The 16,492-nt window shown below is 40.3% G+C and overlaps 1 protein-coding gene across 1 annotated transcript in view; it reads right to left on the reverse strand.

Moving 5' to 3' along the window:
- BAIAP3 (BAI1 associated protein 3) overlaps positions 1-16,492 on the reverse strand; it is a 65,654-nt gene that overhangs the window by 1,465 nt on the left and 47,697 nt on the right. The window contains exons 15-32 of the mRNA XM_053472137.1: positions 15,443-15,560; positions 13,642-13,766; positions 13,455-13,545; positions 10,362-10,418; positions 9,555-9,652; positions 9,047-9,098; positions 8,523-8,671; positions 7,930-8,053; positions 6,294-6,437; positions 5,591-5,686; positions 5,256-5,471; positions 4,959-5,027; positions 4,268-4,347; positions 3,703-3,811; positions 1,786-1,857; positions 1,425-1,508; positions 1,222-1,342; positions 490-613 (exon numbers count right to left, since the gene is read on the reverse strand). Coding sequence (XP_053328112.1) covers positions 490-613; positions 1,222-1,342; positions 1,425-1,508; positions 1,786-1,857; positions 3,703-3,811; positions 4,268-4,347; positions 4,959-5,027; positions 5,256-5,471; positions 5,591-5,686; positions 6,294-6,437; positions 7,930-8,053; positions 8,523-8,671; positions 9,047-9,098; positions 9,555-9,652; positions 10,362-10,418; positions 13,455-13,545; positions 13,642-13,766; positions 15,443-15,560 — 1,929 coding nt within the window. The remainder of the gene's footprint in view (positions 1-489; positions 614-1,221; positions 1,343-1,424; positions 1,509-1,785; positions 1,858-3,702; positions 3,812-4,267; positions 4,348-4,958; positions 5,028-5,255; positions 5,472-5,590; positions 5,687-6,293; positions 6,438-7,929; positions 8,054-8,522; positions 8,672-9,046; positions 9,099-9,554; positions 9,653-10,361; positions 10,419-13,454; positions 13,546-13,641; positions 13,767-15,442; positions 15,561-16,492) is intronic.

Here is a 16,492-nt window from a genome sequence, read left to right on the forward strand (position 1 = left end):
AACCTTCAGCACTGACCCATCTGTTCTGTCTCTTTTACTGCTTAGGAGTGCATTAAATACCAGGTAATGGCCGGGTGTCACAGACCATGTACTTTGCAATACCCAAGTTGCGGAGTCTGTGAATACTTGCTGTCTCTCCTTGAAATGCCTTCAGAAATCCTACCTTCCTCGGTATACAACACATCTTGTTAATGAGCATCTATTGTGACAGCTCAGTGCACAGCGGCATAATACAAATCGTTGTTTTGGGCACGGGGGTAGTAACTTTGCTGTTATACAAAGAGATTTTCTTAAACCGCTGCAAAACGTTTTGGATACAAGTCTACAGCCCAATTTTACATTCAAAACTGGAATAAAAACACAAATTATAACATTGTTATATGAAGCAAATATTTCTGAGAAGCGATCTGAGTTAAATGCTCCTCAGGAACCTGGGGAATATTAATCCAGGTTATCTTTAATATATTATATGTTGTATTATGTACTTACAAATAGAACAGTTCGTCGTAGACCGGATGCAGAGTTTTTGCCTTGACTTGCGTCCGTTGACCTTTCACCAGTGGAAAAATGTGGTGGGGACAGAGCTCAATGATGACAAATGGATCGCTTAGACCTGGAGAAATTGTAACGTGAATTGACAGAATCAACACCAACACTTTCATTTTTGGTTTGAATGCATTGCTGGCGATTAAATTCCCCATTGGCCAAGACTGATCATTCGTGGTTCTGAGGGGTAGGACTTTATTGCTCAAGCTATGGCACTGATGAACCAGCACCTGGCCAAGTGAAAGAGTGTGAAGAAAAAAAATATGGTTCTCCTGGGCTGGAAATCAAGGTAACCCTCAAGTGAATCCTTTTCTGTGTCAATCTTTGTCAACGTGTTAAAGACCTGATCTTGTGATTCAAGAACACCACGCTACGAAAGACATTCTGATGGGCATAATACCACTTGGCCCTAACTGAGGATGAAGTGTTCCAGATAAAGAACAAAGAATCCAAGAGCTTTCCCCAGCTATGTAGCCTCCAGCAGGGAGGGTATTCAACTCAACGATCAACTTTTGGAGCAGAGGTGGAAATTCAATTTAGTCTGTGATTGGTCACCTAATTTCTTTATTTTTAAATTTCTTTATTGGTCAGAAACACAATTTTTAATACAAAGATTGATGCCGATACAGACAAGCACCAGTCCAGAGTGGACTTTCGGCTTATTTGAACTCTTACCATTGGCGTCGAGTGCAATAAGGTCAGCTGCGTGTAAGACTTCCACATACAGCTTCTGCTCCGAAGTCTCGTAATAGCACTTAACACTTATTCTCCCATATTTACTCTGCTCGGTTGATCTCTGAAAAATAGCACATAAAGCATTATAAAAGAACCATCGACATCTCCTCTACCAAAACACGCAGCTTCTGCACCGTACCCACCTGCTCCTTGATATTGTCCAGGTAATATTTTTCAATCAGTTCGCTTGTTGAGCATTTATTTAAACGGAGCTCTTCTTCTAAAAACTGAAAGACAAAGCACACGTTCCGTCACACAACAATGAGGAGTGTTGGGGTTTCAACTCCTTGACTTTTTAATTTGCCAACCCCAGCGAGCTTCTGCTGAAGGAAGAGCCAGGCTGGCCCTGTATAATGTACGAAACAGTGAAGTCTTGGTAATTTGTAACGTACAAGGCGCTGATTCCTCCTCCGCTTCAATAGACTATTTAGGTTTTAGTAAATATGACAATCTTTGTAGTTGTTGAGAACACTAGAGAGGTTTTAAAGATGAGAATTCAATTACCCTGTAATCTCCGTTCCGCAAGGTGTCCATCGGTAACCCTTGTCCTTCCGCGTGGAAAAAGTCCACAAGAGCCTGCAAAAGGCAGAAAACCCATTAGCTGTGAACGTCAAGACAATTATTTTCCGCCGCTTTTAGATTTCTGACGCAGACATGGGAATCCAGTACCCCCCGCCGCCCAAAAAAAGATATTTAAAGACATGTCATATGTGTGCCAAGCCACACTGGGTTCAGACTGTATTACATTCTAAGCATCTGGTGAGTGAGATTGGGGAAGGGGGTGAGGGACCATAGGCAGCCGACAGATTTGTGCATTTCCTAAGTTTTACTATATAAATCAGTCCACACCAGCCAAGAAATATTTAACCAAAAAAACATCAGAGGCTCTGATTTGTCAGTGCTGGATTAAGACCACCAGGGGCCCCTAGGTGAACTCTGAAGCATTTGTAATATGGGGGGGCATCTGGCATACTTTGCAAATGCCAGGTGGGCCGCTGGCCAACAGAGCCACAGAGCCCTCAGTTACTGAATTGTTTTAAAAATAGTCAGTGACCTTTATGCTCCAGTTGGTTTGGGGGAAAAAATGCATTTGGAACCCGTTTTCAAACATTTTAATTAGGATGTATGATCTGTTTTGCTGCTGAATGGTTGTTTGGGAGTAACAATTAGAGGGAGGCTGGCGGCCCAGCGGCCTCAAACACACACAGCTATTTGGATTCATTGTCTATTTACGGTTTCAGAGTCCCCGCGGTCATACGGACAGATGAGCAAACAATGGAGATTAATCGGACCTTGGTTTGGGTAACTAACCTCTCCCAAGCACTAAAAATCAATTTTATAGAATTAAAAAGAGCTTTGGGAAAGGTCTGCAGAAGCTGTAACCCTTCATAGAAAAGGCCAAGGAGTTTTTTTTGAGGGCGTTGGAAGGTAGCCACCATACCTGGGAACTCTCAGGTTCTGACTCTGAGTCTCAGGGTTTTTGGCCCCAATCCCAGGGTCTCAGGCAGGGACCTTTGGGGCTGCCCTAGGTCCGACCTAGAGCAGCATCCACAGCCGCCTTACCCTCTGTGGTCAGCATCTCTGTACCATAAAAGGCGGTGTGTGCCTTTAAAAAAAAAAACCAGTGCTGGGATATGATGTCATATCCCAATGGTGTCATGTCTTAAAGGCACGCATCGCATTTTAACAACGCACATGGAAGGTGTGCTGAGCTGGCACAGTGTATCTTTAAGTTAATGACAAGTCACGAGGACAGGTATCAGTGCCACTTGGGCTACACATCTGGCAAGCCACTAAATAAAATATTCAGGACAGGCTACTAAAGGATTAATATGTCAAGGGGTAACAACAGCTTCAACACGAAGCGGTGGGCTACACAAGCCAAGGGGCTGCCAAGGGATGATGGGTGTAGGAATCCCCTGTCCCCGGCTGGAACTCTCACAGGGCACCTAATGCCTGCCCTGCAGGGCCGGCCCAAGGCAAAATGCCGCCTGGGGCGAATTTTAAAATGCCGAGACCTTACAGGGAGACTCGCCGCAGAGGAGAGAGGGGCGCCGAGCGGGTCTTGGGCTTGGGGCGGGGAAGTGCCGCCCCTTCAAAAGTGCCGCCTGGAGCGGTTGCCCCACTCGGCTCCATTGTCGGGCCGGCCCTGCAGCCCTGAATGTGCTTTTCTACGTTACGTCTACAACCAGATTTACTGCTGGTTTAGAGACCTCCATCTGCAGAAACCACCTCTGCTCGCGTAAAAGTAGAACGGTGGGACTGACAGACAGTGGGTGCGCTTTTAGCTGTCACACCTTTTTGGGAAGCAATCACACACATTACACACAGTAACGTTTCCCAACACAGGCATTTGCTTTCCGTTGCTTTATGGTCTGTACAGTAGATGAAACCGAGCACTTGTGACGTATAACCCTTTACCTCGAGTGTATAATAAAACCTTCCGTAGAATTCCACAGACACTCCCCTGTTGGAATCCACAGCATCAATAATGAATTTCAACAGAAGCCACCACAGAGCTTCCAGGACCCTGGGGAGAGATAGCGTTACAATGCGGTTATCCCAACTCACAGACCATCTGTACATGGAGACCCATCATGGTAACGTTTCCATAACTGCAAATTATCATGACCATGCCCTGTGGACATACAATCTATATTAGATCTGATTGGACTGGCTAACCGGGGACACTGCCAATGGCCTTCTTCCCAACTCTGTGTTTAATCATCTATTTAATGATATATTGTATAAACATTATAATACAACAAGTCACTGTGCTCAGAGTCCTTCAAACTATGATCCAGACCGGTTTTGGATTTTAGTATTAAAAGTACCCATTTAGCCCAAGAAACATTTACTATAGATTATACAAATATCCACAACACTATTAATTATTAATTGCCCAAAGGTAACATACAATAATAATTTAGATTTACGATGTTTTCCTTGGTGGAATTGATCCTTCCAAATAAAGCTCTCGTCTTACCTGTAGAGGTTTTCCTTGACCAAGGTTTCACTTAAAATAATTAATTTGTCGTCGAGATATTTCATTAGAGGAGACACGGCCTAAAACAAATTACACGCCATATGTTAGAGGTTAAAATGGCAGATACATTACAAATGTTTAAATGGACGAGCTGTAAAACCAAATGAATTATCAGTCAATTATCAGTATTTCTCTCGAGTTCTCTGTAAACAAGAGAGAGATCGCTTCTAAGAATAGCCTACAGTTCTAGGTGAATAGTAAAAATATCATGTTTATTGTTTCAGATTTCACATACATCGCTATCGTCTTCTGTTTTATCAGACATGTAACCCACAGTCATAGTCATGGAAATAATAGTGTCTTAATTCTCTGTCCTAAAGGCCTTAAACGTACTTTACAAATCAATATATATATATATTATAATACTATAGTAGTGGCAGACTGGGAAAAGAACCTTAATCAGTACTCGTTGAGGATTCCTCATGTACACCTGGAGTGTTCGACTCAGTAGCTTAGCACCTAAAAACACTCCTGTGGTCAATGCAATAAGTGTTGATGACTTTACAGAAGAATTCGCTGCTAACTTATTATAGTGAAGACCCAACTCTTGGAGCAAAGGTTTTATGGGAAGAAGACTTGAAGCTTGTGTCTACGGGTTAGCCCCCCTGAATGCCCAATTCAAAGTACCCACCTCATCATTCTGTATGGAGTCTGGAGACAGGCTTATGTGCTGTATATATTTCTTTATATCCCCGATCATCTGCATAGACAAGACAAATGTTACCCAAGGTGGGCAGTTGTATTGGCTGGTTAAAACGTACCAACCCATGTACCTGTTTGTAAAGGTCATTTCATGAGCCCACAACCCCTTTCACTCTTATAATATATCTGATGAAAACCTCTCTACAAAATCTACATGCCGTATAAGTAAGGCAGTGGTCACAAACATGACATTCCCAATGCGCCACTACAGAACCTTTGATTATACCTTCTCAGTTAAATGAGAGATCATGTTCTTTGCCTCCCGTTGCATGTCTATGTCAATGTTTTGAATCTGCGTGCTCAAGGCCTTCTGTACTTGCTGTTTCCCTTCCGTCCCACCTTGATGTTCTGCCGATGTCTCTGTGGATTTCCAGTCCAGATCTCTCAAAACATTAGCCATAAACTTACGAACGTGCTCGATGTTATTGAGGATTATGCAGAGCTGATGAGAGAGACGACAAAAGTTTGACATGGGTGGCCCGACGTTGTCAGTTTATTTTCTAAGCACCGGATATCGATGGCTGTATACTTATTGGAAAATGAATGTCTCTTTCATTTTACCTGTTCTGTGATCGCAGCTTGTCCAGCTGATTGATGACTTTTGTCAACTTTGCGTTTTATTGCTTCTGAATAACATATAGCCGCTTTACACATATCCTATGAAGTAAATACATCCCATTAAATGAAAATAAAGATGCACTAATTTTCTGAAATTCGGGATAGGTGCTGGGTGCGTTTCAGTATGTTTTAGTAAAAACCCTAAAATATCTGTTAATAAAAAAAAAAAACATAAAGACCGGAGAAAGTCGCTCCTGACTAGCATGGATTCTGTAATCTAGTAATGATTTTTGAAAGACCTCCGGATAAAGATACTCTGGGAGGGGTAGTAGTGTATAGCCCTGTTCACAACCACCCAAATTTACCATGTTTTTTACTTCTTACCCTTGCTGTTTCCTCAAAACCATTCTTCTGTAGGAACCCAGCGAGAATGGGAAAAGGGGCTTTTTCCAGTCCAACTTTAGGGTCGACTCTGACTCATGTTTATCCCCTTCTATCAAGCCAATCTATATTATGGACATTTTGTGGGTCTTAGGGCTTGAAAGTTTGATGCCCCTGATTAAAGTGTTGGCCAAGTGACCGCTTCTCTGCCCCTTCATGTCCTGGACCCACTACAAAAGTGTTCTCAATCATAGATCTGGTACCAGAGAATAAATTATTTTCTCTCGCTTTATTTTTTCCCATCTGCTCCGGTTCTCCTACTTACATCAGAAAGTTGACTCAAAAACACGAAGGCCTCGGCGGAGTCGGGCCAAGCGAGCTGTGCCCAGAACTGTTTGATTTGCGAGAAGCAAGTTGTGACATCGACTGCCGAGCTGCTGTGCTTGGAAAGTGAATCTACGGACTCAAGCTGTGCAAACGAGACCAAAAATTCAGATTTTCTGTAAACCAACGATCTAAGTGAATTAAACCAACCCCATGATGTATAATGAGTAAATATTCTAAACATGCCCGACATGATACGCAAAGGAGTTCATTAAAGAAATGCAGGGGGGTCGCAAGAACACGCAGCTATAACACGCATCCATAACAGGCATCTACAACACACATCCATAACACGCATCTATAACATAACACACATCTATAATATGCATCCATAACACGCATCTAATAACATGTATGCAACATCCTGAGTGTCAAAGGTTATCAAATGTATCTGGACCAATCCTCCAGCCTTCTGTTGATTCAGATACAGAATGTAATAATAAACACCAGATGACAAGCGTCACCATGTCACTCCAAGCCATACTACGTGCATCCCAAGTGTCCCTTTTTAAGAAGCACAGTCCCTCTTTCTAGTCCCAAAAGCCTGATTTCTTCTTCTATTTCCGGTCTCTCTTTTCTAGGCGTTCAGAATGTTTGCCTGGTATGAGGGTATCACAATGCTCCGCAGCCCTTCCAGTTTTAATGATGATCATTAGAAATGTGTTTAGAAATGAAATTGTGTTAATAAAACACATTCTTTGTGTTTTCTCATATAAAGAGTGGTTTTTGATTTGTTGGAGACGCTCTGATAAATGTGTGTAATTAGGCCTTTTACCAACCACCTTCTTGATAATTGGATAAAAATGATGTATTTTCATCCGTAAGTGACTTTAAAACTCATTTAAGGTCTAAGGGTCCTCACTTGCTGCCAAAACTGATGCTAAATATCTGGGGTTTTTTTTTCAAATCAAACTGCTAATTATTTTCAGCAAGATCCCTTTTCCCAGAATAATAATCATAGCCGGGGATTTTAACAACCAGGCATTTTTTTTATTCTAGAAATGACATCCGTTTTAACCTTGCTTTTTGCGAAATGTAAGACAGACTCGGTCCCCAAAGGGAATGCTGATAAGGGATGTGTGCTCCGCAAAGAGTTTTCATTTGTGATCCCCTCTTTTTCATGTTTGTTTTTGAACGAATGACAGATACAATCTATCCAGAATTAAAAGAAATGTAGCTAGCCGCAGGCCGGAACATCTGCGCAGCTGTCTGTAAAAATATACAAAAAGGTGCAGATCCCCCAGAGCTGCCGCACAGCGCTGGTATGATATTCATGCTCTCATGGGATGATATTCATATTTAAAGGGGCAATAACATGTAAAAATCAACACTTTTAGTGGGGCTGTACAACCCGGAGTCAGGTTTAAAGGTTTCTATTTTTAATAGTTTTAGTTTTTGAATAATAGGCCATTTGTGTATGTTTTGGCTCTGTTATCTATATAACCCAATCTACAAGACATACACCCTGACTCCTTATCATACTGCCTGTTGGAAAGAATAGAGTGACTCAGTCTTGATCACACAGCCGGACACTCTGACTAATGGAAGTCTATGGAGTATTGGAGGATTCACGATACCATATCTGCTTCCACGGCTCTCTGTATCCTGTCTCGGGTTTTCTCATGGATGGTCTGCAGCCAGGTGTGAATTGAGACTTTGAAAAGATCATGGAAATTCGACAAAGCTAGAGATTTGTTGTCTCTGTAGAAACAGAAGCAGAGGGTTTACTTCCATGAAATATAAGACAGTAGTAAGAGCAGTCTCTGGAACAAGCAGATCTGGGATTCTAATTCTAACCACCTTTTTTTATTTGAATTCTTTGCCCTCTGAAGTCCTTCTCAACCTTAATGTATTAAAAAAAATAATTGCGATGAAACAATAGTCAGGTCTCTGAAGAACCTTTCTAAGTCCATGGGGTATTTTGCACAGCATATGGCCGTGCCTGGGGACCCTCCAGTGGAGCGCTGCCTCTCTGGGTCACATTTTATTAAAATGTATTCTTAATGACTTTTTGATGTTCTTCTAATGGTGAGGTCTGGCCAAGTGTCTGCTGGAACATTCCATGGGAGTCGGATGTGTACTTGGGCTACCATGATCCTTGTATCTTTAGACAGAAGTGTGAAATATACCAGCGCGTCTCTGCTTTATATTGGAACCCTGCGCCACTTACTTCAAAGGCAGGTAATCCCTAAACCGTCTCAGCTCATTTAATGCAATGTAGAGTTCAAAAAGAGTCTCTCCAATATCATGGGTCGAACGAGTGCCTTCGGGTTCTGCTCCTTTAAATTCAGCCATTACTGAGCTTACTTCGTCAGCCACCTATTACAAACACGGTCAAAGGTTGGACTGTCATGTTCTTTCTCATCAGTAAAAGTCTTTGCATGCACCCGGCCTAATATGCAACTTAAAACATACATTAGCAAGGAAACATATATCACAGAGAGCGTAGAATTCCATCTATCATAAAAGAAGGAAGAAAAATCGTTTCCCAACGTTTTAAAGAAAAATGTAAATAAAAGTAAATAAAGAAATGAATTAAACGAAACCCAAACTGTGTACTCTGTGTGAGCTTCCGGTAGATTTTTTAAATCATGTGACAATTATGGGAAAAGGCAGCTATAAAAGACGGCTTCAACGTGATTCCTACAAATCATCAATTCAAAAAAAATGAAGGAAACAATTAAAGAAACCTACCAGTTTTTCAAGCTGCCGGTAGGTGATGCTGAAGAAATCAACCTTTACGACACTATAAAAGACACATTCGACGTCGTTACTCTCTACATAAGTATTAAATAACTGTTCTTCACCACTGAGTCCTTGAATGGTCAGATATTCGTTTCACTAGAGCGTCCATGAAAGGTTCACCTGGTGGCATCAGAGACAATAGGCAACGCAAGGTCCTACCCTAAAAAATGAGTCTTCCAATGTATCCCATGCACTTTATAATGGTTACCCCACTTTTAAGTGGCCTGGTTGATAGTGATGAGTGACAAAAAAAATGAAACCCCTTCTCCAACTTGCCCCTTCTTCTTTAGAAAAAGACGCCTGAAACCTGGTGCACGAAGACGTCAATGTGTCGCCGGCATGCCTGCGCTTTGTTTCTTGAACAGAAACGTACTGAAATATATTTATAAACCATAAATGTAACTAAAAGCTCATCAAAAGTTCACGAGAAGACTCTGGAGGAGGATGTGGGACCTACCTGACAAACAGCTTGTTGTAGATGTTCTGACATTTTTCGACATCTTCGTGTACAGCATCTGCCAGACGCACCAAAGACCTCAGCTGCTCCACGTCGTTCTGTAATAACAAACCTTTCAGTATGAGGAGCTCGACGGGCGGAACACCTGCTAACCAGGTTTATTAAGATGAGGGCACCTACATAAGCACTTTACATTAGTAGTGACATCATTGTTCTTGTTAATTTTAACAGATTAGTGTTTTTTCATATTTTTTAACTACAGATTTCCACCCGTTTGCTAGGAAACTGGTTGTGAAGCTCTGATGGCACGGCTTTTCCTCCTGATTCCCGCACCAGTTGTAAAAAGTTCTAAAGCGTTGAAGGGAAACTTTAATTTCCATTTTGTCATAACTATTTTAATTTATTAAACCAACCTATAACTTGCACCTTTGTTGCTTGTTAATCAGCCCAACCGGGAATATTTAGTCTTACCTTAGGTGGCACAATCTAAGTTCTCTACCATCTCCTCCACCCATCCTTACAAAGTCTACTTGAACCGATCAACAATAGAGGAGAAATAACATAATGGGGAGGGATAACCACGTAATTTGGGCTGTTTTAATACGTTGGGGTTCTGATACATATTTATGTTTTATTTTAATTGTGTATAGAACCGGTGATTAGGTATTAGGACAACTTGGACGTAAACCATAATTGTCTATATTTGTTATACCGGGTTCTGCCTGAATTACAGGTTCTATATAAATATATAAATAATTACAACAATAATACCAATCATTTGTGGTCATATTTTACAAACAAACGCACCTTTTCTGCGGGTTTGAGGGAGGCGTAAATCTTTTCGTACCATTCCAACGTGCCTTTCTGGAAAACATTAAACGGCAGTAATTAGTTTTGTGGAACGCACCCACCCACCCCCCCGCTCGCGGCCGCTTTCTCCGCACGCGGCACCCGAGCACCTGCATTTATCCAAATTACTATTTTACAAAAGCCCAGGTTCAGTGTTATTCGGCTCAGCGGGCTCTCGTGTTCCTGGTTATTGAAAGAGAAAAAAAAAGGAATGATCGGTTGTCATTTCCCCCCGAGTGTTCTGCGTGACATTGTGTGCAAAACTTTGTTTGTAAAGTAATAAGGGAAGCCAACAATATAATAGAAGGTTCGCGTGTCGCATTCATACACGGCACGCATGCACACGGAGAGTAAATTCAATTGCTTGACGCTGTGTCGTTTTTGTTCATAGTCTATAGTTGTGATACAGAAAAAGGATCTTCTTTAAATATCAACAGCCGTCTCATCTTTGTTAAAACAGAAAAAAAAACAATTAAAAGCTCAAAACACCAATATTTGCCCTTTTCTTGGATTTCTTTATAAAGATCCGTGTAGTTAACCTTTCGATAGAAAGAGGTGAAGCCCGGGGCTTTCCATGCCTTCTATCTCAGGTCGTATTTGTCATTATTACTGTATTATAAGTATTTTTATAATATTTTTATTATAAATATTTTTTATATATTTTATTGCCTATAAACCCCGTGTACAGCTCTGCGGGATCGGTCGCCGCTATGTAGTCAGAGGATATTAATTGCAAAATTATCATATTTTACCTTAAATAAATCAAAAGAATCCAACGACTTAAATTCTTGAAGTTACCTTTTAAACATTAATGTATTTCTTTTGTGTGATCTTAATTGTGCTGACGCAAAGAAAAAAAATACTTGCACATATTAAAGAGACAAATTCTTTAAATCGAATATAAAAAACCCCACCAATATTTGTGATTAATGAATATTTAATAAGATGCCTTATTTTTGTATTTTTTTTTTAATATGATTTTGTTATTTTGCCAAAGTTTGAGAGGTTGGTCGATGACTTAAATAGCGTTCCATCAGAAGCGGTAGAGGCTAATATAGTCAGGGAATTTAAACATGCGTGGGTTTAGTTCATTTTTAATTAAAACATTTAAATTTGCTGTTTTCCGTGAAAATTAATTTTCTAGATTTGATTAGCAAATAGCTATTTTTATAACAATGTTATGCCACAAAATGTATAATAAATGAATAAATACGCTTTATTCCAATAACATGATTAATTATGTTTTTTTCTAAATATTCTTGTATTTTGGCTTCTGTTGCATTCTGTTCCTGGTACGGAGATAAGTTAAGGAATCCTTTCAGTTAGCTAATAGTTATGGATCCGGATCAATTCCTTCCCGTTCTCTAATCACAAGCAAATGGTTAAACGTTAAAATAATGCCCAAGTTGCTCTGAATTCTAGCTTTCCTGAAGTGTCCTTTGGGGAGGACGTGAAATACCACGCGTGGTACACGGGTGCCCAGCTGCGTTGCCCATGTTGCCGAGCAACCAGAATTTGCATTTGATGGTTACTATGTACTATGGATTTGGGTAAATCTCCTAATAACATAATGTTCTGTTGGTGCCGGTTAGAATGTCCAGGGCCTTAGAATGAGAATGGGGATGGGATGGAGATGGGGATGTATAAACATTGTTACATTTTACGGAGGATTTGTGTTGAAAGGCTGATAGGATGTTGCTAATCAGGTGAGGAGCCCATCTGTTACAACGCTGATGGTGTTGTTTGAATTTGTATGTTCCTGTGATGGGGACTCTACGCGCTCAGCCCACGTGATGAATGTATGTGTTCCCAGATACAATGGCGGACGCGGTTCGTGATGGAAGGCGAGCAAACCCATGGCCAGTATCTTCATACCCCATCCAACAAAGAATGCTTAATAAAATACTTTGTAAATACTGTAGTATTAATTACTGAAACCTAGGAGATAAGCACTTAACTTCAGGAGAAGCTGCAGCTTCACTCATTTTTATTGGCTTTTTGAAGCAGCCAATCAGTGACTCCATTTGAAATCGACGCTAAGCGCTCCCAACTTTTACCGAGCACCGGGGCTGACTCGCGGTGAGTATATCCCAACAAATAGTTGTACGGCAGGGAAAGGGGCAAAAGGGGGGATTCTGCATGCCCCCCCCAATTGAGAGAAATAAACATGTAGGTGCTCAATTGAACCCTGCACCATGTACTTTTAGAAGCATTCCTCTTTTAACTGATTTTGCACCAGATCCTAGCTTCGAGGCACATCAACCCTAACGCATGAGATGTGAGAGACCTTTCTGGGAAGAAAACACTGATTTTGTTTAATTATTAATGTTCGTTTTGTTTGCCTGGGTAGCGATTTTTTGAAATCAATACATTGGATACCCCGCATTTTCTCACCGTGGTTTCGCTTGGGATATAGCGAATGATTGAAATATGATGGCTGTAAATCACATACATTAGCATATATACAAGGAGCCCGGGCGGCTGGGAACAGCTGTGTAACTTGTACTTGCCTCGAGACAGCAGTTTGCTCCTATTTACCAGACATTTATCATAATATCGTGTCATCTCACGCAGCGATGAGAAACGATTCAGCGCACCGCGCTGCCAGACCCCTGTCTTCAATTTAACATAAAATATTTCATTCCGCGCGGTAGTTTAAAAATAACCCATAAAAGCAGATGATTGTAATTTGTTGGCGTACAATATTTGTGAAAGAAATATACGGTAAAGCAGCTGTCTGCTGCGAAGATAACAACGTTTATCCATATTAAACATTTGCTTCCTTTTTTTTTTCCCTCTCCTTTACACATTTATATATAAAATTGAGTTTCTGGGGGGGAGGGGAGGAAAGATATCACAAATGTCAATCTTCTACGCAAAGAAAGAAGAAAGCGACCCGGAGACCCAGGGAAGCCGTGCTTCACCCGGAGACTCTGGGTCCAACCTGGAGACTTCGTCGGTATAAAAATTATCCGTTAAGGTGCCCTGTAAGCGTTCAAAGTATTAGTAAAATTATACATAAAAAGACAAAAAAATATAAAGAATCTGTACCTTTAAGACGGCTGCAATTTCCAGATGGAGTTCATTATTAAAAGGACACACCATTTTAAAAGCCTGCATGTTGTGAATTTGGCCGAGACATCTGTGACCAAGGAGAGAGGTGAAGCCAATTAATGAGATGTGATTTTGATCACGGCGCCGCAGTATACTCCGACCACGCCAACACTCTTCACGTTACCTTAGCATGAAGTCCAGGCGGCTAATGACCGTCGTGTTCAGAACCGGGAAGTTGTCTCTCAGTTTTTTCAGCAGTAAGAAGCAATATTCGGTGAAACGTGTGAAGCTTTCGGCCAAACTCGCTTCCTGGATAATTAGAAGAAAAAAAAAGACGGATATACCCTGGGAAACTGAGCAAAAATCTATTCAGGAATAGAACATAGAAATGGATGGCAAATAAAGCATATAATAAACAATATTTACAAAAAAAGGTTTTTTTTGTATGAAAGTGTTTCCCCAAGTGTTTTCCAACTTATATGTTGTATATGAAAAGCGATTGCTTTTGTGAAATAACTACATTTTAAAAGGACACTCCAGCCATCATACAATATGCACTTTATTGCATATTACAGCCGAGTGTCCCCTTTAAAATAACGTGGCATCCCTCTTACAATGCATGGAGGGCTTCATCAGAATCCCACCCTTCCTATACGTTTATACATTTGCTTCTTTCCTATAACTGTAATCATATATATAATTTATATACTGTGTAATATGTGTGTTTATATATATATATACTATAAGTTGGAGATTTTTTTTTTTTTTCACAAGACACAGAGATATTCATCGGATCTGTTGACTTGATAAATCTCCATCATGTCTGTGTTTCTGCCTGTAGGATAAGAGTGGGTCAGGAGATTGAGGACAATTCCTAGTAAAACCAGCACACATCTTAGAATACGTTCTTAAATGAAGAATTCTCCTTGTTCCTTTAAACGAAAAAAATAAGCCGCTTCAGAGCTCTCCTCTCTGTGTTTTTCTTTCATATCATTTAGCTGTGGTTCGCTTTTAATGACACTGTTTGGATTCCGCGACAATGAAACCAAAATTACATTTTTGCTGTATTATTTCTGCCCTGAATCATCAAACATGCCTATTTTACTCCGCTCACAGGCTAATGGATTTTTTTTTAAATAAAATAAAAATTGACGTATTTTTTAAGTATTTTTTAAGTATTTTTTAAGTAAACTTTTTTTTCTGACCTTTCTGCCCTTATCATGCTGTTCTTTTTAAGTAAACCATTTAAAATAAGAACCAGATGTACACTAGATAAAAAAAAATGACTCGATCCACTGGGTGGTAAATCTTTATATTGGAATTCCACTCATGCTCCGAGTCGCTGGGTACGGAATACGTGACTGCCAGGTACAGGGTATGATTTGCCTAGGGAGATGCAAAACAAAAATCTCACAAAGTAAACACTGCAATAAGGTCCTAATTACGGCGCCCTTTTTTTTCGAATTGTTTGGACGTTAGCTTATGTTTCCCGGATACATTTTCGCTACGGCTACAAGACGTTGAACCGCAGAAGGGGAGTAAGATTTCAAAATATCGGAGTCATGGTGAGGAAGCCCAGGGGATTTTAAGGGTTAATGCTATTATGTCGTCACGAATAGCATGTTACCCATGTAACTGAACATATATGTAATAGGGCGACCGGATGTCCTCATTTTCAGGGGACAGTCCCCACTTTCTATTTGAAATCATATTTAGCCTAAAAATAAAATAGATTTTTTTTTATAATATTATCTCATTAAAGATATCATATCCCATTTATTCTACTTTGTACCCTGAGCAGTCAGCATTGACTGCGTTTCTATGTAATGTACAAATCACTTAGTGTCTTCTAAAGAGGATGACAACCGTGTGGCTTTCCAGTCGATGAACTATAACTCCCCAAATCCCCCCAAACCATGAAAGAAAGCCATCGAGTTGCTGATTGGTTTATTAAATTCACCAGCTTGTCCCCGGAAATTGGGTACCTGCTCTCGCTGGCACATGGCAGGGTCCCACTGTTCTTCAATGTGTTTCAGGAGCTCTAGAAGGTAGCTGTAGTCCATCGTGTGAACCTGATGATGTTTGCTAAAAGCTTGCCATTTTCTACGAATAGAAGAAAAATCCCTCAAGTTATTCTTCAAATTGCCTTTAAGAAACATTTAGTACTGATAGCTCAGCGTATGATTAGTTTTCATCTTCACCGTGTTATTTCTTAATGAGAACATCAAGGAAACCAGAAACGGCCATGAAACAGGGAATGGAAAAGAGTGAAAGTTAAAATGTATCTCAACAAACGAATACATTGAATGGTTGAGATGGTCAACTAGAATGAACCAGGGAAAAAACGACATGACCAATGTACTAAGGGGAGCAACTTAAGGAACCCTCTATTCAGTTGGTTTATTGACCCAACAAGGTTTCTTCAAAAGTTGCTTGCGGGCCCTCAACTAACTGATCACACCAGCAACTTATTATTGAATTATAATAAAATATCCGCTCAAGGATGCATATTCACAAATGTTCTCCTTCCAAAAGCCTAGTATGCAGAATAGAAAAGACGCAAACTAGCAAAGCAGAGATGCCAAGACAACAAAAGAATTAATGGATGGCCATGAGATGTTTTTAGGTGCGATTTATGCCAAACGATGCACCTGTGCGAGTCAGATGTTTGCGTATTTCAGGTGACAGCTTTACGATACTTAATGTTCTTCACAAATAATGAAGAAGTAATAGAAAGGTACAGTTAATTCACCGCACCATACATTGTACGACAATTTCTACCTGAAATGTATTTTGCTTTTAAGTCTGATCCGATTTTGAAGTGTTAATGGGATCTTAAGAGTTATTTCAGAAGTTATTTTGGGAAAGCTCTTCTAAAGAATTATTTAGAACTTGGAACTCCAGAATGCCGACTGCTAATGAAGGCACCTTCTTGTCATGAAGCAAAATAGCTTTCTAAGTAATAAAACTCATCTTCTGTATAGTCAAGAGGAGTAAAGGCCCTTCAGGTGCTAGAGCACACAGATCAATAAGTA

This window comes from Spea bombifrons, chromosome 7 (assembly GCF_027358695.1).
Source record: "Spea bombifrons isolate aSpeBom1 chromosome 7, aSpeBom1.2.pri, whole genome shotgun sequence".
NCBI lineage: Eukaryota > Metazoa > Chordata > Amphibia > Anura > Pelobatidae > Spea > Spea bombifrons.